The sequence below is a fragment of the Ambystoma mexicanum genome, chromosome 4p, assembly GCF_040938575.1.
Source record: "Ambystoma mexicanum isolate Mex_15411 chromosome 4p, UKY_AmexF1_1, whole genome shotgun sequence".
NCBI classification, from domain to species: Eukaryota; Metazoa; Chordata; class Amphibia; order Caudata; family Ambystomatidae; genus Ambystoma; species Ambystoma mexicanum.
Window position 1 is genome coordinate 575,212,552 of NC_090927.1, and position 22,481 is coordinate 575,235,032.

A 22,481-nucleotide genomic window follows, 5' to 3' on the forward strand; every position below is an offset into this window, starting at 1 on the left:
AGCTTACCCTGTGGGTGGCTGGACATAGGTAGGTGAACCTGGGATTAGAGGAGTTAGAATGAGAAGGGACGGGCAGAGTTCTGGGGCCTTGGCCTCTGCCAGTCCTCGACAGGCATGGACAGGAAATGGCCTTGTTCGAGGGGCCTTAGTCGAGCGACGCCAGCTCCGCCTCCAGTTGCTTGCTATTGGCTTTGTAGCCTTACTCGAGCAGGTTGCAAAGCAACCAATATAAACAGAATATGGTCTTGTTGGGCGGCGGCCATCTTTTGGTGCGGGCTGCTTCGTGGAGGCTCTGCGTGGTCGTGAGAGGGGGCACACTCACGAAGGCCTCGGATGGTTGTAGAGGCGATATCTAGACAAATTAGGCACAAGATGCGTTGCACCTCTGGGATGACGCCGAGGGGAAGGAGCACACATCACGCTGACCCTGCAGCTCGGATGCTGCTCGGCGGTCGCGCTGCTCCGTTGGTGATGCTGCTCCTGCAGCCCTGGAAGGTATGGTGGGGCTCCTTCCCAGACGGTGGTGTGCAGTGAAGTGGGCACAGACAGGAGATGGCATTGTCCAGGGTTCTGCCTTTGTCATGGGTCGGTTTAAGGATACGTGATTTAAAACCAAGCTGGGAGATTGTGTTCTCTAGTGCAATGGTGTTTGTGTCTTTAGTGTCATGGAGGCCTAGGTTCATGTCCCCAAGCAGAATAATCTGTGATCCCGGTTTGGTGTTTTGAATGAGAAGGGGTGAAACGAAGAAGTGCAAGGCCAGATTCCAGGTCCCAGAAGGAAAGTGTTTTAGGTATGCCCAGCTTCTGGATGTCTCATAATTCCACAGCAATACACAGTGGCAGGGAACTGAAGCATTAGAACTGGCACTAACAGAAACGGCACCCAAAAGAAAAGTGGCAACCTTATATATAGGCTGCTAGACAAAGCGGATCCCACAATCAAGGAAGGCTACATGGTAAAGTGGGAGAGGGACCTAAGAAGGGAACTATGGACAGAAGAATGGACCAAAACTGGGCTCATACTTTCAGACGTTCCGAGTGTAAAACCAACAAAGACGGGACAGTGAAGGTGTGTTACAGGTGGCATGTAACTCCTGTAACGTTAACCAAAATCAACCCCTCATGTTCTCCATTATGTAAGGGGGGTTGCAAGGAAGGGAGCACCGTCTCTGGACCTGTGGGAAATCCGCCCAATTCTGGAAAGAAGTGATTGCATAAATCAAACAATACTGGGATCACAATTCCCTGGGACCCTGCGGTAGTGCTACTGGGGATGTGGGGAATTGAGTGTTCCCCATGACATGTCCCCTAGCAGGTCTAATTTCTCACCTTCTCACTGCAGCTACGATCACAATTTCCCGCTGCTGGAGGGATCCGGGGGCTTGATTTAACATGTGGTGGGTGAAATGTAGGGACACAGCAACCAGGAAGGGGGGCACACAATAAGACATGCATTACTGTTAGGGAGAATTTTCAAAAATGTGCTAACTCCCTTCACCTTAGAGACCCCAGCAACTTGCTGGATTTTGAGGACTTGATTTTTTTTACCTGGAGTGTGTGACCCTTGTTCCCCACTCTCGTATTTTGATATGCATTTTACCACTGTGTTTTGTTTGGTTATGGAGTCTAACCAACTCCATAGGCATCATCTTTTACAATTGTGTCACAAAGCACCTTTGGCAATGGCACAGGGAAGTCTCAGATTTTCCAAGGTTTAAATACCTTCTCGGGGATCAAATACGGTTTCCCAGAACAGCGGAGTGAAATTTACTTTATTTAGCCCTGTACATTTCTAGACCCAGCACACCCTATTGTACTGGAGGGGTTACTTAGTATCCCTTATGTCTAGTTACTCATGTAACAGTCAAATGTTACCCTTTCCTCTTAGAATGGCTGGTGGCAATGGTTTTACAACAAACTACCATGATTTTCCCGACTGCGACTATTCGTGGCTTCGGTAACGTTAAATCACAGGAGCCATGTTTTTCAAGATGGCGCCCAGCCATCGTTGCTAAAATGGTTCCCAGTCTTTTTTCGCCATGTCTTTGTGGAAAGGTCCTTCTAGAGTTATTCTCTGCGTGCCAAACAAAGTTTGGTCTCTTTGTTCATTCGCCTTTGGCGGGCTTCTGGAGTGAAACCCGCCTCTGGCTCCAGAGTGTCTGGGGTAAGAAGGAAGTGAGGAAGGTGCCCGAAACTCCCTGTGCTTGGTCTCCTAGAAGACCCAAATGCACTCTGCAGTGCAGTGATTGGCTGGCTGTCCGGCAAGGACAGCCACCCTGCTGGGTGAGTGGCAGCTGGGCTGGAATGAATGGGAGAGAACTGAATAAAAGGCTAGTCTCTTGGCTTGGCAGGCAGAGTCGACCAATGGACGAACGAACCGAAGAACTTGAAGAGGACGACTGCTGCAACTCCTGGACCATTGGTTTGCCCAGTGAAGCCCTCCTGCAGGCCCGAATCGCCAAGTTTGCATCGACAGAGAAGCCCTGCAAAGGAAGACTTCTCCCTTTGAGTTGATAGGACCAATCCACTCCCAAGTAAGCCACCTGGACACCTATCTCAGAGCTGGTTGCATTTCCTCAGCATGCTGCAGGAAACTGTAGAGCCAGGGAGAGGGACACCAGATTGTGTGCGTTGCATGCAAACTGGCCAAAATGACCGAGCCTGACCCTCCTCAGCCGAGTGCAGGACCTCAGAAGCAAGGACAGTCCACCTTTCAGCCAAGAACAGCGTTGTTACCAGTGTGGTAGCTAAAACGTGAAACAGCCACTGAACTTGAAGTTTGCCAGTTGTGAGCACTTGACCAGTCCAGTGCAGTAGCCCCGACGTCCTCCCTCTTGTCCCCACAAGAGAGGCCCAGGAACAGTGAGATCTGCAGGAATAGAAGTCATCAGCTGCATCTTTTTCTTCATTGTAAGTTACTGTAAAATAAGAGAACTTGCCTCTCACTGTGAAAGTGCTTGAAACTTTTGCAACTCACAGGCCTAATCAGCTTGTGACCCAACATATGATTCTTCTTTTTACAAACTACTTCTAAGAACTTGTGCAGAGACCTTTCCGTCTACTTACCAACACTGATTTATCCTATCCAAGACTTCAGCCCATTGACTTTGGCCTAGCCTATAGAATAGACTCTTCTGGTGAACTAGTATTTGCACGGTCTAAGAATAATTGTAGTCTTTCATGTTCTGATAACCTTTGCCTTTTACTTACTTTTAAAAGAGTGTACAGTATTGAAGTATAGGTCTGTGTTACTATAGGATTTCCTCCTTCTAATGAGTGTTTTAGAACTATCTGATAAATAAATTATTAAGTGTTTAAAGAAGAAACCTTGAGTGCAAGAGTCTATTTGAACACCTGTAACTGTGAATCTTTGTGTATCTCCATTACTGCTCACATTTCCCCTCTTGAGATAAGCCTGGCTGCTCAACACGCTACCCAAACTGTAGTACAGACTTATACCAAAGGTTGGTTTGCTTACACCTGCAGTCATAGTCGTGTGTAGTGTTCCCCAAGGGTACTGCATGCAAACTTTGCCTTATAATTACTCACCGTAATAGCATTTCTGATGATTGTATCTGCTTAGATTCACATGCTGTGCATATAGTCGGTCATCTAGTGGAAATCGGAGTATGGCATCTATCTTCCGAATATCGAAAGGAGAAGTGGGCGTGACTAACACTATCCCATCCGTGACGTGTAGTGTACCCAAAATCCCTCACGCTTTGAGGTCCCCCTGGTTGTGTTTTATCTGCCGTGAGGGAGCATTATAGTCCACGTGAGCGAGTACGAAAGAAGGTGTAATGGTGCAAGAGGTTTATGTTCCTTCTACTCCACGAGAAGCAGATACAATCATCAGAAATGCTATTACAGCGAGTAATGCATGTCTTCTGATGCTTGTGAATCTGATTAGAATCACATGCTGTGCATAGACTAGCAATCAGTACCCATAGATGAAGGTGGGATACGTGAAGGAACAGTAGCAAAGAGATGTCTTAGCACTGCTTGTCCCACCTGAGAATCAGGCCTAGTGTTTATCTAGGCAGTAGTGTTGTGCAAAGGCGCGTACAGAACTCCAGGTTGCAGATTTTCAAATGGACTCAAGATGAACATTTGCAATGAATGCTATGGCAGCCCCTGTGCCCAGAGTAGTGTGCTCTAGGCGTGAAGGGTAGATGTCTCTTGACAAGAGTGTAACAGTTTACGATCCACTTTGAGATAGCCGATTTAGAGACTTGGTCCCCTCTACCAGCTGCCACTGAAATGAAGAACTGGTTTGTTTTCCTTAGTGGCTTTGTTTCTTCCAGATAGATGACCGCTCTCCTCACATCCAGTGTGTGGAGGCTTCTTTCCGACACGCTAGTGGGGATCTGGAAAAATGTGGGTAGTTCTATGGATTCGTTTACATGGACCTTGAGATAAACGTAGGCGCAAAGCGTGGATGTCTGCTCAAAACCACCTCATCTTTGTGAATCATGACAAATGTGCCCTGAACTGAAAGGGCCTGCGGTTCGCAAACTCCTTAAAGAGGTGATCGCCACCAGGAAGGCGGTCTTGTAAGCGAGTGCTTTAAGGCTAGCCTTGTGCATTGGTTGAAAGGGAAGTCCCACTAGTCTGGTAAGAACAACATTCAGGTACCACCCAGGAGCTGGGTTAGAAATAGAGATAACGCCTATTTATCCCTTCCATTAATGCTTTAATTACTGTAATTTCCCCAACACAAACTTTGCTCTGGGACTTGGTGTACACTGAAAGCACAGCTAAGTGGATGTTTAGAGAATTGAAAACCAGACCTGAATCTAACAGGTGGGTTAGGTACAGGACGATATGTTTAGGTGAGCATTCAATATGACTGATGCCTTTGCCGTTACACCAGATGACAAAGCGCTTCCATTTGCTGGAGTAGCAATGCCTGGTGTTAGGTTTCCATGCTTCTCAAACTATGTCCATACATCTTTGAGGATGTTAAAGGTGCCCAAATTCTATGACCTCAGGAGCCAGGCTGCCAAGTTGAGACATTTAGGGCACGGATGTAGTGTTTTCCCCCTGGTCCTGAGACACCATGTTGTGCGGGCATAGTTTCCTGGGAGGGGAGACTGACATTGCCATGAGATTGGAGAACCAAGGCTGGTGGGCCCACATCAGGTCCTCCAAAATCATCGACTGGCTCTTGGTGCATCTTGTGCACTATTCTGTTGAACAGGGGACTCGGGGGGGGGGGGGGTGATATGTGGGGGGGGGGGGCGCAAGGGAGCGTAGCCAAATTTCCCTGACCATGTTATCCCAAGACAGTTCCCCATGGAGCAGTTCCGAGGGTACCTGGAGGCGTAATCTGGGCATTGGGCGTTCTATAGAGTGGCAAACAAGTCCACCTCTGGGGGGCCCCATTCTTCGAAGACGTTGAGTACAATGTCCTCCTGTAGTCACCATTCATGCTCTACAGGCAGAGGGAAGTCTCTGCTGAGTACGTCCGCCAGAAGATGGAGTTCCCCGGGAACATGCTGTGACGGGAACATCTTGTGTTTTAGAGCCCACTTCCATATGTTCTGGGACAGTTCAGACAGCCCTAGAGAGAGTGCTCTCTTTTTTGTTTAAGTAATACATGGCCGTAGTACTGTCCGCAAAGACTAGAACTGTCTTCCCCTGCAGATGAGTTTGGAAGGCCTTTAGGGCCCTGAACACTGCTAGCAGTTCCTACAAGTTTATGTGATTGGAGGCTACCGCTGGGGACCACACACTGTGGACCGTCTGTTGAAGGAGGTGAGGGCCCCCCCCCCTCCGCCAACAGTTAGAGATGCGTCTGCGGTGAGAGGGTCTTCCAATGCGTTGGTGGTGAAGTGTATCCCCTGCAGAAGGTTCTCTTGACCACCACTACAGAGCCTGAACGAGGGCTGCCGAGACAACCACTAGATCCTCCCACTGGCTGCTGGCTTGACACCATTGGCTCGAGAGCCACTCTTGCATGGGGCGCATGAGCAGGTGAGCATGAGGACCTAGGTAGCTGCAGGAGGCTATCATCCCCAACAGCTGCATGGCCTAGCGTATGGTCACCTTGTGACTGGCTACATAGTGAGGGATCTGGAACAGCATGTTCTGAACCCTCTGAGGTAACGAGGCAGTCTTTGGTCTGAATTAGAGCTCCCAGAAACTGTGTGCCTAGGCTGGGGTTTTAGACTGGACTTTTTCTCGTTGATAAACAAAACTAGGTTGGAGGAGATCTACCGTCTTCTGGGTACTTGTTTGGCATGTTTCGTACAAATCCAGTGTTCTAAACCAGTCGTCGAGATAAGGATATAGTGGGATGGACTGCCTCTGCAGGTAAGCAGTTACTACCCCAAGCACCTTTGTGAATACCCTTGGAGCTGAGGCAATGCCGAAGGGGAGAACCTCGAACTGACAGGGTTATGTTAATTTGATTTATTCTTCATCATGAACTTGAGGTACCTTCTGTGCGCTAGCAACATTGAAATATGAAAGTATGCATCTTTCATATCCAATGTGACCATGTAATCCCGCCGCAGCAGTGGGATTACCTACTGCAGTGTGGTCATTCTGAATTTGAGGTTTGACATACTTGTTCGCTGGGCGCAGGTCCAACACAGGGTGCATGGTGATTCTTTTTGGGTACAAGGAAGTACACTGAATAAATACCCTGGTTTACCTGATGAATGGGGACGACTTCCACAGTGCCCTTTTCCAGAAGGACTTGAACTGCTTTCAGCAGGATGCGCAGGTGTTCTGGCGACAGGCGTCTGCTCTTTGGTGGCTGGCATCAAGGTGGTCAGTGAAACTCGATGCAGTAGCCCTGGTTAACGGTCTTTACCACCCACTGGTCTGATGTGATCCACTCCCAGGCGTGAATGAATGACATGCGACACCCAACCGGGGAGTATTGGCAAGTCACTGAGGTGGAGGCCGGGGAGCATCTAAGCGTAGAGTTCCTGCCTCTACGAGGACCTCTGTTGATATTGGCCGTTACCAGATTACCCATATTGACGATTGGGCGAGCAGGAAAAAGATTGTCCACGAAAGGAACATCAGGATTTAAGAGCCTCCACGTTGGTGGAAGGGCTTGGCCGTGATCTAGCTTAGTGATTTGAGATTTTCATGCTCCTTTTACGCAGTCGCCAGGGCGTCATCAACAGCTTTCCCAAAAAGGTTGGAGTCATCAACAAACCAGTTGAGAGGAGAGGCTTGAGTTTCGGGTTTAAAGCCCGAGTTCTTTAACCAGGTGTGTCTCTTAAGCAAAGTCCCCTGGGCTAGAGTGCATCCAGCAGTCTCAGCAGAGTATTTTACAAAATGTTGGTGGTAACCTGTCTGCCCTCAGCCACAACCGCCAGCAGGTGTGATCGGGTGGGATCTGGGACATCTTGAAGGCCATCCTGATCTAGGCCCCATTGGACATCGCTGTAGCTTGCCAGGAGAGTTGTATTGTTTGCAATCCTAGTAGAATAGGCCGCAGAGGCAGTGATGCGTTAATTGAGGGCAGAATGTTTTACAGTCTTTCTCCAGAGAGGCTTCAGCCTGGGCCATTGGAAACCCCCCCCCCATCCCTTTTCATAGTGGCTGTAACCACCAGGTAGTCCGGTGTGGCATGACCCGGTATGTATAGTGGGTCGGAAGGTGATGGGCAGAATCATTTTTCAACCGCTTGTGAGAGACAGTGACAAGAAAGGAGCTAGGTACCTCTTTATAGAAAAAGATTAAGGGGAAGGCTTGACTAGTCGGTTGCCTCTCCTTGAGGACTCGGACTTTAATATCCTCAACAAGGTCAGTCTGGGGCTGCCTCATGAGTAGCGATCTGGAAGTGATCATCCGCTCTTTTAATAGCACATTTGGTCAACTACAGTCTGGATCAGCTGCGTACAGAGCAGATGGATTAATGGCCTCATAAGTATCCTCCTGTGTTGGATCCAAGATATGCTCTGTAGCAGCCGAAATGAGCCTTCACAGATTTTCGGCGGTTGAATGGAAGGTCTCGACGTGCCGGATGGCGCAGTCAGTCCGAGGCCTTAGGTGCTTGTGCACCCTGGGACGGTGTGTCGGCAACCGTATGTTTGTTTGGGTGAATGCCATTTCGAGAGGAAAGCCCAGTCGCATGCCGCGAAGACGGTTGCGTGAAGGGCGCCGAACTGCGAGGTTCGGAAGACGCCAAAGTTTTCGGCAGCACTGTTGGCTTTGCACGCTTGACATCTCCGTCGAGGCGGCCTTAGGGGTTGTGTGTTTAGGTATTTGTGGTGTGCCCTTGTTGCCGGGGTGTGAACTCCCCATAACAGAGCCGGTGACCGGTCTGTCGGGGCTAGGGATGGGCATTTGGGAGCCTGAAGTTTCCGCCGAAAGGTTGATGGCTTCCAATTTGGAGCCATGGCTGCTGATGGATTCCTCATCCGACGCGACGGCACCTATGGGGGGAATGGCTTTCGGCCTGCATAGTGTAGGCTGCTTACTGTTTAGTTCGCCAGTCCTTCAACGTTTCGGGTCAAAAGAGCTTGCAGTACTTGCATGAGCACTGTTCATGGTCTTGAGGAAGACAACCATTGCAACGGCGATGGGTGTCCTTCCAAGGAAACTTGCCGTTACACGTCGGGCAAAATGTAAAGGGCGTCCTCTCCATAGCAGAGGGTGACGAAAGCCAGACCAATAAGAGAAAGAGAAGGGGAAAAGGAAATAATTCTTAAAGAAGAATAAACCCAGGGCCCCACTATCCCTACTGTAAGGGCCTGTCTGGAGGGCCGAGGCCACGCGGTTGACAGTCATTGAGCAGTTCAACAGTCACAGTTGTGGAGGTCTTCGGCTGCAGGAAGCCCACGAGGCAGACTTCGAGAAGGTTAGTCGTGAGACTAGATGACCGTAGGTCGTGGGGACAAAGTAGGCAATATTAACTCTTGCGAGCTCTGCATACGCGACCAACTAGGTGGGCAGAAAAAAAAATCTGAGATCTCGACGCATAAGGGATTTTGGGTACACTACACATCACGTTAGTGATAGTGTTACACTCACGCCCATGTCGACGTCCCCTTTTGATCTTCGAAAGAAAGATGCAGTACTGTGCGATTTCCACTATATGTCGGACTATACGCACAGCATGCAATTCTAAGCATATTCACAAGCATCAGAAATCACTATGAGACAGGGCTGAGTGGGAAAATTCCAGAGTATGTGGTCTCCTTCCCAAGACTACGCAAAACGTTTCCCTGGGGTGGCAGATAAATCTCCTGCTCTAGGCTGGTTTTTCGAACAATTGACATTTATACACTGTACCCTGTCATATACCAATTGTTACGTCAGTGAGGGCCAGCAACAGCAGTGTACCCCCTATCCCTCATGTGTGCCGTGACTGCTGCTCTTTTTTTTTTAAATATTGTGACCCGTCTATCACCCACCCCGCCCCACCCCTTCCCCCACCCCTTCCCCCACCACTAACGGTACAATGCTTTCAGACTTTTGTGGCTGTTCTTGTTTAGGGCTTTCTCTGTTCAATAAACAGAATGGATAAGAAAAAAAATAAGCAAAAAAGTATCCCCGTTGTACCCAGAATTTTACAATTCAGTGCAATGTTAAAAAAATTACACAAATGTGAAGCAGGAAAAGGGAAACCGTTTTGCAGTACTGTACAGACACGCATGGGATTCATCCCTGTTACTTTCCTCCTTCGGGTATCCGAACCCGACATGACCTGCTACCTTTAATTTTCGGAGGCTCAATCACGGGTATGACCTTCATTTTTCTAATTCGATTGAGATCAGGCTTTCTTTACCTCAGCCCATTTCGGATGAATGTTTCATTGAAGAAGCACACCAGCAATGTATTAAGACTGCATATAATTTTCCTACTTGGGTTAACACCCGTGAACAGCTTGCCTTGAGGACAACCGAATGGTCGAAACACGCGTCTGCTGCAACAAGAATTAATCTACTATAAATACTTGAATTATTGTATTTCAGTTGGTTTCCGTCATACCTATAGGATCTGAACCTTCTGAATATTGGACATTGGACTACAGTATTCTCTGCGCTGTTTTGCAACACAACCATCGCTGTAGTTTCGCAGTACTGCTAGTATGAAGGACTGACCACTTTCCCCATGACAAATGAGAAGGGAGGTGAAGCTAAAGGCTTCACTTCCCTTCATATAGTGAAAACAGGTTAAAAAACAAAGCAAAACAATGGGACGGGGAAAGAAACTATGGAGGGAAAGTTGCCAAAAGACATTTTTCCTTACACTGCAGGTCCTTGGTTGCCTAGTGCCTTGCCATAATCCAGAACAATAACTTGCCATGGTTGTCCACTTCTCAAAGACAAAGGAATTTAAAATGGTCTAACCCCAAGTGCAGCTCTTATGACAGCAACTTTTGTTTACAGTTCTGGAAACTAGAAACCCTGCCTCATTTGGACTTTGGCCTCAACAGCCCCCTGCTGTCTCACATGAATCAGGGTTATCCCTTGGTCAACAAGGGCTGAAGGTATCAGCAGATGGTTCTGGATCCTCCCAGGAAGAGACCTTTTCCAGATAAGGAATACTCTACACCCACCAGCCACAGACCTTGGAGGCTCTCCCTGGCCTCCACTGTGCGATATCAACGTTGAAGAACAAGTTATAAGCTCAGATCGTCACATCTAGTCTGGAGCCGCTGACATGACCTTTTCATTGCTCCTGAAGCTTGACCTCCATGTCAATTTGCCTTGATTTTGCTACTATGGTTGTGAGTATCGGGTTAATACACTCGCCCCCCCCCCTTGAATTTTCCTATGTTTGAATACGATTTCCCTTCTAATGTCACCCAAAGGTTTAATTTTGCTTTCCACAAATCAGTACCGACATATGCCCCATATCCATATGTATTTCTGCTTCTAGTTTACCATCCCAGATGGTTCAGAATGTTTGCATCTGTATCACTTTCATGTACAAAGTCCTCCATCACTTAGCTGTGCCCATTATCTATCCAGATGCCACAGCATGGTTTTGCGCATGCGTTTTCTTTATTGCCATTCAGTTCTTCCTTCCATCATTGCTGATGGCTGTGCAATTTGAATTTTCTGCTGCAGCACACTCACAAAATGGCCACACCTTTGAGAATTAGGCCACTTTTATCCTGGTACAGGACAGCTCCTGCTGCTGACCATATGCATTCATCCTTCGCATTGGTAGCAATTTTTGATTTCTCCTTCAGATCCCTCTTTCACGCACTCTTGCGTCTTGCCATCTCCACTTAATTCACTCGGGGGTTTTAGTTGTGCCTCTCAACGCTTTCCTCCCACTCTATACTGTTTCTTTATGCTCTGAGTGGTCATAATAAGTGTTGTAATTTTGCTCTGGGGTAACATCTTTTGCATTTTCATTCCATAGCGCCCCACTACAAGTCTCATCATTACTGCTAATGTTGTCACAAGGGCAAGGACTTGCTAGCTCCCATGACATAATATATGGCATAGACTCACTCTGCGCTGGCCTTCCGTTGTAAACGTACCCGATGGTGCACTTGGGCATATCCACCAAAACAAGCGACAGATGTTAAAGACCATTCGCGGGGTCACGATGTGTTTCAGATAAACTATAGAGACAAGGGATTTACTACAACAGAAAGGGAAGGTCAGAAAGAAATTAGAAGAATTTAAACAAAGCTGTCTGGCGGAACGAAACTGTAAATTGCCTCTAAAGTTCTGCAACATTCAAATGGGTAGTGGCTATCCAATCTTGGGAAGCCAGCCACCCATCATTCTTCCAAAGCAACAGGACAGGCACACTATAGTTGCAGTATGCTCTGGGACAAGAACGTCCCAAAGCCTAGTTTCAGCCAGTTCACGAAAGCACTGAAGGAGCACCCAGGTGTTCTCCTGTGAAAGTACATGCCATTATTTGGTCATTTGTGACGCAGGAAGGTAGAAAGACGGCCAACACAAAGAAAGATGGCACAGACAACAAGGCTTGAACCACAAGGAGCAGTGCATGGCAGATGCCCGGAAAAGAAAAATTGTAAACGAAATAAAAACAGTTCACCGACAACAGCCAGTTCAGTACACATCACAAAGGTTACTGAGATGATACTTTAAGAAATAAAAAGGGAAAATAAGCTGCCCCAGCAGCTCTACTGAAGGTGGCTTGTGCTACACTGTAAAAATAAAAGGTGAACCACAAAGTGGGACATTCCCTGCACTGGTAGCCATAGGGACTAACCAGAGCACCTGAAAGAAAATGAGAAGCAGGCAAGAAGGCTTCACACAACCCTCACGCTCCAAAAAACAATGCAAAAACATAAATGTGAAGTTCCAGACAAAAAGCACATATGTAGGTGGTCCAAGAAAAAAGAAAAAAAAAAAAACGAACGCTCCCCATGACGCTACACACCAGGTGCTCTAGATAAGGAGGACTTACTCAAGGGGCTGAGTTGTGTGCACTCTGGCGAGAAGGGATGTGTGCCGATACTCATTGGTATCCTCCTCTCGCCTCCGCAACTCCTGTGACCAAGAAGCCATCAGAAACTTGGTTTTCCTTGATCTTTTAGTTTCTCCGAATTTTTGTTTCATTCAGAATCCAGGAGGTGCTCTGGCTCGGTTTGGAAACTGCTTGCTAAGCTAATGGAAAGTGACAGGTAAGCACATTGAACATTAGAGTGAAACCAGGGCAGCTCTATGCTCTGCAGAGGTTACTCTGATACTCAGCCTGCAAGCCCATGGAAAAGGGGAAGCAAGGGTCGCTTGTGACTGGACCCTGCGGCACAAAAGGAGTGCTTAGGAAAGAAGCCTAAATGGGTTCAGCCAGAGCACACAGTGGATGCCTTCTGCTGGAACAGCACAACACAGAACATTTGAAACGCTAAGGTCTACAGCCAAGACAACACAAAGGAAGTGTCAGATTGCCACCAAGGGCCCAAGTGGCAACATCTGCCCTTTCTGTTCTAGGGTATAGAAGCCAATCTCTGTACAAAGGAATACTCTGCCACGGGTCATGATGCTATAGAAAACGTACAAGCACCGGGAACCCAAGAGGGAAGCAAGGCAAGCAACAGAAGAAAGGATAATGGCAAATAAGAATTCAATACAGGAAAGCTGGATATAGGAATACAGGAAACTGTAGCAAAGCACTAGAACAGGTAAAAGAATCTGTGTCAAGGGACTGAATCTAGGTAACTAAAGTAGACTGTACAAGTGAATGGGAAACATACACGCTATAGAAAGCGGGGGCACGACTACGGACTAGAACTAAAAGCAAAAAAGGTAGAGTCCCTACGACACAGGGTGAAGTTGGAACCCAAATGGACCAAAGAATCAGGAAAACAGCAGAGCAAGGGTCGTGATTGCAGGGACTCGGCACAGGGATTGGAGGCAGGAGTGAAACACTACAAATAGAGGCTGGAAACTGCAGGGACACAGTACAAGGCAAAAAAAGAGCAGGGAAACTGGCAGGAGGCATTGGGAGAATGGCAGCACCTTTAAGGCAGGGCTGGATACAGTGGAGCAAGGCAGCACAGGGTATGAGCACTGACAAGGGATAAGGCACAGTTAATCTGCAAAGCAGAGGGCAATTTGAAATGGGACCCAGCTGCAAGAGGTTCAGAACTCAATGCACTAATGGGGAGCTTCAGTGTGACAGTTTAGAAGCAGGTAGGAAATCCTTGGCAGAGCCATACAATTCAGCTGCCCACGGGTGTGGTTAGTGGACATCTATGGTGCAGATTTTGGGAGAAGAGCCAGTACCGACAAACTCCAGGAATGTCTGCATAGAAACAAAAAGCACAGTAAGTGCATTGGTATTTTGAGTGTTGCCGTGCAGTAAAATGAGTTTTTGTTCATCGTGAAACGTGTGCCATTCCGGGTCCAAGCGAGTTTCTGGATTAGGCCTGTGCACAAGGGGAACGGTAGACCGTTTTTCGGTATGTTTGCCCAAGCAGTGGTCACTAGATTAGGGGTGCAGGATCATATCTGGTGATGGCTGCGAGCACCCAGCGACTCTGCAGACAGCACCATACAGAGACAGATGGAGATGCGACATCTTCCTTGAACTTTAAAATAATCTTAAAACATGGCATACAAATCTATTCCCTTGATGGGCTCTCTAGTCTGGATATGTGCCTCGCTTGTTCACTGCTGTGGCGTCACCCGTCATTTTTGACGTTCAGTTTTGTTCTAGTCTAGAACTTTAATCTGTCATTGAAGACCCGAGTAACTGTATACACTGCTGTACATGGCTGCACTTGCAGAGATATCAGCCATGCGCCTTAAAGTATATTACATTATGCATTTATTGCAATGTTTGCAAGATATTGGTTCTAGCCTTCTGCATTGTCATCAAGTCACAGAGGTGGTGCCCTAGAGTAAACACCATGGTAGCATAATTGCCTACTCGCCACCCTGTAGTGGTCGGTAATTCCGATAGAACAAAGCTCCCTTTCCTAGCTTTGTTCCACTGATCCAATAATAGACAGGAGCGGGCTGGTGCCTTACATTTGAAGTATAGCTCCACTACTACTTCAGTCCTGTTCACTGTATCAAATGCAGCTTGAGGCATTATGGTAAATGCATTTTCCTGAAACCGACATGTACAGTTTGTTTCCTGATAATGTGGATTATATTGGTGTTTGCTAAGAGTTGACAGACCAAGACAATATTTGCAGATTTGGCCCTTCACAGGAGGATACATAAAGTTGGATTCAGGCCCCTCTACATTCCAGGGCACTGCCAATTGACCACTGTTCTAGTATGTAGAAGCATGTGGTTTGGTTTGTTACGGTTTCCATCACGTGGTCTAGTGACATGCCTTCCCGGGAACCTGTCCCTTAAAGTACAGCTTTTGCCCCTCTGCCTATGCTCACAGGGTTCATCTACTTTGCTTCCATGTGCCGTTTCACATTGGTTTGTTTTACTTCTAATGCGCGCCAGACCCGAGGGTATCAGGGCGCAAAAAAGCAACAAGAAAATGTTCAGCTTCGGTTACATTGCTGTACAGTTATATACATATTTATACAGATTATATACAATGGCAGTAGGGTAGCTAGATTAATATGGGAAGGTGGTCAGACAGTGGAAGGCAAGAAAAGGGAGGCGAGTAAGGGCATAGACGAAGTAGACAGAGGGGAGGGGCAAGGTGGCGTGGGTATGGAGCAGTCATTTTCCTTAATCCAGTGAATAAAGTTGTGCCTAAAGTGTGGATATGTTTGATCTGCCTTTAAGGCTGGAGGAAGGGAGTTCCAGAGTTAAACGGCTTTCACCGGGTGTACCTTGTGTCCCTCCACTGCTTGACAATTTCCAATATTCATGTACCCCCCTCCCTCCCCCACCACCACCACCACCACACCTTTATCCTCTTGCCCGTAGGTGGGCAGAAACTATGATGTGGGCCCTCAGCCCTACACCTCTTCCACAGCAGCAAGGAAGCAGGACCAGGTGTGATGCACACAGCAACAAATCCCATTTCTTTCCTTACAAGGTCAGGACTATAAGCGCCTGGCCCTCTTCAGCTTCAACGACACAAGGGAAACCCAGCCAAGCAAAGGTTTATGATGGATCCACACACAGGCTCAAGCTAAATCACATCAGATTACCTGGTCTTCATTGCTGTGTTGCTCCAGCGAGCGACCGACTGATTTAGGGCATAACTCAAGTATTCTTTTCTTCTACCTGGCCATTGGATTTGGCCTTCTCTAGTCACCACATTGTTTCTTCTCTACATTAGTCACGGCAAGAGGATTACTACTGAAGGTCATTCCCAACAGCTCTGCGGTTTGTGATTTCACCTCTTGCCCACTTGGCCTCTGGCCATGACAAACTCTTCCCAAGTCCCTAATTCTACATACATTGAAGTTAGTGTGCTGCAAATCCTGCCTGATCTTATTTAACAGCAACTAGTTTATTTATTATGTCATTTAACCCAGAGGCATCTAGGCGCTTTTAGCGTAAGAGATCGGTTACATTAGGAACTTGTTGCACGAGGTCACAATCATATGCAGTCCAGCGCAGTGATAGCAGATTACCAGTTACATCATTATTTTAGAAGATTCTTTTAACGCCATCATTGGTTGCACAAGTTGTGTGTTACTAACAGCATAGTGCAACAGGTGAGGAAGTTACGGCATACAGGCAGTAATAAAGCAGTGACATTGTTATCATCCTATGAGAACCCTGAACTTTGGTTCATTGCGAACTTGGGCGAAGTCAGGTTTTATGGCCTTTGCGGAAGGACCAGAATGATGGGTCAGTCCTTAATGCTAGGGGCATGGAGTACCATAATTTGGCAGCAAACACTGGGAAACATGCGCCGTCCGCTTTCTGTCACCTAAATATAAGTATAGGCGTAGGTGAATCTGGTGGGTCTATTGTACTGGGGTTTTCATATTAGCTTGACTAGGTATGCTGGGGCGTTGTTAGAGGCATTTGTGTGTCAGTGAAAGGATTTTCAAATTAATCCGATCTCGTATCGGGAGCCAGTGGATGTTGCGTCTGATTGATGAGATATGTTCATGTTTGGGTATGTTGAGTGCTGCTCTGATTGCATTGTTTTGCACAACTTGTAATTTAATAATGTTGCGGACATTAGAGCACGCCAACAGGAAGTTGCAGTAATTGATCCTGGATAGAATAAGTGCTCTTCCCAGCGTGATGCAGTTGTCAGGAGATAAGGAGGGTCTGCTGGCTCTGATTAGTTTGGAGGTGTAGGCTGCCGAAGAGACTATAGCATTAGCTTGCCTTGTTGGGGTAAGTGCAGAGTCGATAGACACCTAAAGTTTCTCTCCTTGGCTACATTTATTATGTTGCTGTCAATGTTGAAGGATTTGTAGCGTTGGGGTAGTTTGTTCAGTTTGGATTGGCTACCAACGAGTAATTCAGTTCTCATCGTTGAGCCAACTAGTTTTGTGCCATCCATGCATGGATGGCGAAGTAAATGTACCCCTGTGATGGTCATGAGTATTTGGGTGTCGTCCGCATAATTTGTATATGTGACACCAAATTTGTATGATGTAGGCAAAACATGAGCCATGGGGCACTCCACAGGAGACTGGGGCTGCGTCTGCTGCTGAGGAGGAGGCGACCCATCGTGCGGTTAGAGAGGAAAGATTCAATCCACTCTATGGCTTTAGGTGAGAATTGAGCAGCTAGTGTCAGATGTTTGGATAGGATTTTGTGGTTAACCAAATCAAACGCTGCGGGCAAGTCAAATCGCTAGGTCCCCTTTGTCGTTGATTTGGTCCATTTGGACTTTGAGGTCCAAAGTGCCATTTCCATCCTGTGGCCTGGGCGGAAGCCTGACTGTCTAAGGCCTAAAAGGTTAGATTCCAAAACTTTGTATCTGAAAATAGGCTACTCTGTCTAGTATTTTCAAAAAGGAATGGAACCGTGGTGATAGGTCGATAGTTAGTAGGGATGTTAGGGTCCAGATTCGGTTTTTAAGCAGTGGGAGTACCTAACCTTCTTTTAAATTGTCAGGCACTTTGCTGGAGGCAAATTAGTTATTGATTAGGGCGGTAATGAAGGATGCAAGCTCATTGTCAGTCCTTAATCAGGGTAGCTGGGAAAAAGTCCCCTCGACATCTTGAGGGCTTCAGTCCATTGATAATTTTGATGGTTTCCATTGTGGACACCGGTGTGAATTCAAATTTGTGCGCAACGTGCTGTGATGTTTTAGGAAGGTTTACGAGAGGTGTCATAGGTGAGTTTGGTTCTCTTAGCTTCAATTTTGTTTTGAAGGGTGATTGTTTGCTAGGGCGTTTTGGTCGTTAGAGCACCACGGCTGATTCTTGATACAATGGATCAGGGGTTGGGACCGAAGATTCCAACTCACGAAGTATAGTAAAGATCTAATAACCTTTCCAAATGGAGTCGTCCATCTGAGACATGTGAAAATGAAAGATAAAACTATTTTTGTGTGCCATTACTATCTTGAAAAGTTAACTTGCTAAATGCACTTTACACACCATTGAGAAACTGCTATTACAAGTAACCCAAAAAGCGTTCCCTGAGTAACAGTTATAAGAGTAGAAACAAGGCGGGAGGGGAGATCAACACAGCCGTAGCAATACAGGCACAAATATGCTGATGTAGAAAGAAGTCTTATTACCTTGAAGTAGTTTTTCATATTTCTCCCCATCATCTATAAACTCTTCATCAAACTAGAAAATACAGAAAACAGTGTTAATCACCAGTTTAAAAAAAAGTTAAATGCCTGTTACTTCAATATGCGTAACCCACTGAGAAAACTGGTGCAGTGCCATCTATGTCCTGCAGACTTCTGTTATTTTTGTGACATGCATATGTCCTCTAATGTATGGCCTGGTGCAGGTTTCCATCTCATTCACCACCAGATGTCAATGCCCACATTGGATCGTGCTAATGCAAACAGGCTGATTACCCCTGTAGTTCCTCAAAGCCAATCAGGACTGGGTGAATTTGATTCCATTTGGGTCAAATTATACTTTGCGGTCATTTTGCTAATCACCTAAAGATGTTGTCCTTGCAGAATTCTAAGCCAACAATTTATTTTTGTAACATGGTTAAAAAGAACCAAATCACCATTTTAAATCCACCAAAATATTATCCCAATTCTCTTTGCGACCAATTAAAAACAGAAATCTTTGCTCAGGGCAATACATTGTATTGTGCATAATACAATGTGATGTGTGCCAAAGCGCTTCTCCGTTGCTCTCTAAATGCCAGAAGCATTGTAGTCTCAATTGCCCAGTCCAAATTAGCAAATATGGAATGGCCACTAAAGGAACCATGTCTCCTTTACACAGTTTAGAGAAAAAGCTGTAGGAATCCAAATTTGGCTTGCAGCACAGCTACTTACGAACACAAAGACCAAGCGAAACGCTGTATGTAACCAGCACAACCAAATGTGTGGTGGTGGTAGTAGCTCAACCCAGCAGTGACTTCACGTAAACTTGCTTCCTCACTACAAGTAGAATGTGAGTGCTGAAAGTGTACTACTACATCTTAAATAAAAAGACAACATCTATCCTTTAAGGAAACTCTCCCCCTCTTTCCAGAGGATGTTATGCCCTTTGAAAATAATGTTTCATTGAGTCCACTCCAAAAGGAAAAGCTACTAGCCCAATGCAAGTACTAAATGACTATTAATAGGTTACCAGCACTGCACCAATTCTACATAAAGCCAGCCCAAGTAAGTGGAGAATATGTATATATTTTACAGGGCCTGCTGTAGCGGCCCTGTAGTTATGGTTATGTTGCTCAACCCATAGGAAGAGCACTTTTTGGACAGCTTACATCTTTGCCCCCCTCCCCCCCGGACAAATCCTTACGAAACTTGCAAAAAAGGTATATGGCCCCATCAGATTGATTCTGCGAAGTTTGGTGAGGTTTCATCAAGGGGGACGGGGGGCAAAGTATATATATATATTATAGGGCAGTGGTAGCTGCCCTATAGTTAAGGGGAGTGGGACTCATAGGAAACCCTTAAAATTCATTTTTGATTCGAGTAACTGATACGACTGACATTTCTAAAGTAATTAGGGACTTGCAGGCCCCACCAGACTGCAAATGTTCGTAAAGATACGTTAAAGAATAAGAAAGTTATTAAGACACCAACTTTTGCCAAAGTTGCGGCCTAAATCACATTCATTTTCACATAGACAAAGAAGGTACATTTTTGCCAAAGCGCACAGCCCAAACCGCTGGACGGATTTGGACCAGGTCTCAAACAACTTGGACACGAAGCATTAACTTGCGATCCATGCTTGGTTTGGGGTTATTCCGTGCAGTAGCTATTTAAATATGTGACAGAGAAGGGGTTGCCCGGTCTCAAAAATAGATGGCTATATCTCGGGATTTACTGAAAACAGGGTGTTTTTAGAAATGAAATAGTCGCCATCTTGTTTTTCTCTCGATGTGATATATATTCGAGGTTATAGCCGAGGATGTGGGGGGGGGGCAGGAAAAAAAACATTTGCAGGTAAAAAACACATGCAAATGCCATCAGACTAGAGGTGGGAGGTGTAACGCTCACCTGATTCCCACGGAGGCGCTGATCCCGGCTGGGCTGCTATCGTTTCTTCAATTGAGAAGCGTAGAGCTCGGACGACTCTCGGGACTGGGCTTCCTCTTATCGAATGTCTGACTTGCAGGGTAAGTTTTCTGCAGGTGGAAGAAAAAGGGTTAATCACCGTTTGATGGGATTCCTTCTCCCACCAATCGCCAGTTTCTCCCACAGCCTAGCTTTCTACTTGTCTCGGCGAGCTCTCACCTTAGGCGTATAAATGCTGAGCTCTCCATCCTGCGTCTGGTGCAGGGGTGCGTGGATTCCAGTTACGTCACTGGATGAGTTCAGTGTTGAGGCTCAAGTCTTTTGCGGCCTTAGTTGTGGCACTGGTGCTGGGATGCCGAAGAGCGATGCCGCCGTTACTGCACGAGCGGATGCCTGTAAGTATACTGTAGTCTTTAGACTTTAAAAGATGGGCACCTCAATAATGTCCCTTTTCCTTTGTTTCAGGCCTCGGGATGCTGTGGGCGTAGTTTTCCGTTGCCGCTGCACGTGCCGATGCATGCAAGTATAATGTTCGTTGGCCGCTTTTAATGGCACCTCTAATAATGTCCTTTTTCTAGTTTTCAGGTGCCGGGATGCTGCGGGCTTTATATCCGTTGCCACTACACGTGCCGATGCACGCAAGTATAATGTTCGTTGGCCGCTTTTAATGGCACCTCTAATAATGTCCTTTTTCTAGTTTTCAGGTGCCGGGATGCTGCGGTTGATGCGGCCGCTTCTGCGCGTGCAAAAACTGGTAAGTTAAGATGAATGCGACTGCCTTCACCCGAACCCCTTTTTAATTATGTCCTTTGCCTTTTAGGTGCAGAGAAGCTGCCGAAGAGAAGGCCGCGGTTAGCTCCGTTGCAATCACGGATGGATCAGGTAAGCGGGCGCGGCTGCGAGCAAGTTGCACTTTTCTAACCTTATGTTTATTCTTTGCAGGCTTTGCCGGTGTCTGGATTCCGGGATCTGGTAAGTATTGTTCTGTGTCTTTCTTCATCCACAGGTTGCTGCGCGGAAGCTGAAGATGACTCTGGACCTGGAATGCAGGAGCCGATCGGTGAGCGTCCTGCTGCAGAATAACGCGAAACACGTGTTTTCCATCGGGCGTGGTTTAAATAGCAGAAAGTGCTTCCAGTGTGTGTTCTTCCACCGGTTCCACCCAGGTAAGAAAAGAGTTCCTGAATGGAGGGAATAGTTCCTCCCAGCCCTGATGGCTGGGGACTTCAACCAGACTGGATTGTTCTGGGTAAATATGCAGCATGGTCTGCCTCGGGTAAGTCCACCCAAGCATTATTACACTGTTCATCAATATGAGCCCGGCCCTGTGGCGCCGGGACTGAAACCCTTCATGAGCCTGGCGCCAAAGGCGCCAGGACACGGTCCAAAGGGCCCCTGTAGGGGTCTGCTGGGTCCGGAGTAGTGGAAGACCGGTCTGCTTCCGAGGGCGCTGGGCCAGTCCTGGCCCCTCGGGCGTAGCGCCCATGACAGGAGGTGTGGCTAGATGGCACAAAGTCAAATTTGGAGGGGTTATAGGGGCCGGTTTGCAACACAAAGCTTTCTGTAGCCTCGGCTATTGTCGCGAATAGCCGACATCTGAAAGCAAACTGTCACAGAAACAGTGTGTGTTGTGCAGGGAGAGGGCAAAGGAAGTGAGGAGGACATCTGAGGAGTGGGGGAGCTTGCACAGATGGGGGGGTGGGGGCACTTGGCAAGGGCCGGAAAGCATTTTCTTCCAGCCGTGTTCCGATATTCGCGGCTATAATGGACTACGGATAGCCGTAGTATGTGAAGTTCAGTGCCCACATTTGCAGGTTTTAAAAAAAATGTATATTTTACAGCTATAGGGACATTGGGGGGGGTGACACGATTGCCATACAGGTCTTCCATCCATGCAGTAACCAGAACAGACCCTGCTTAGCTTCAAAGCAAGGAATGGGCCAGCACTCAGGCCATTGTTGCCCAATAAATGAGCTAAAGTTTCATGACCAGTTAGAGAAACTGGCCAGCCCTTTTCTTGCTTCGAAGCTAAACAGGGTCAGTCCAAGTTACTGCATGGATGGGCGACCAAATTGGCATCCACATTTTTTTTAGAACGTGCTACCGTCAGTCCTTTACGCTTCTGCACACAGACAATTTTTTGCATTCTGGCATTTGTTGTCTCCCAGTCAATGATTACAGCTACAGTGTGTATCCCATCCATGCAGCAACTGGTACCAACTCTAGTTAGCTTCAAAGCAAGGAATGGGCCAACCCTCTCGGGCCACGTTGCCCAACAAATGAGCCCACGTAACAGACCACCTAGAGCAACATGGCCTGAGGGGGCGGATCCTTCCTCGCTTTGAAGATAAGCAGGGTCGGTCCCGGTTACTGTGTGGATCGGAGACAGTTCAAAGTCCTGAATGCCGTGTATTTTCCTAGCTTTAAATATCTCACAACACACGGCATCCGCATTGTTTTTTTTTTTTTTAAACATGCTACTGTCCGTCCTAGAACACTCTGCACTCAGACAA

At 47.0% G+C, this 22,481-nt stretch overlaps 1 protein-coding gene across 2 annotated transcripts in view; it reads right to left on the reverse strand.

Moving 5' to 3' along the window:
- The window catches only part of LOC138453357 (glutathione S-transferase A4-like), a 386,216-nt gene that overhangs the window by 206,848 nt on the left and 156,887 nt on the right, over positions 1-22,481 (reverse strand). For both annotated transcript variants that reach the window (XM_069606111.1, XM_069606110.1), the window contains exon 3: positions 18,046-18,097. In XM_069606111.1, the coding sequence (XP_069462212.1) occupies positions 18,046-18,097 (52 nt within the window). The remainder of the gene's footprint in view (positions 1-18,045; positions 18,098-22,481) is intronic.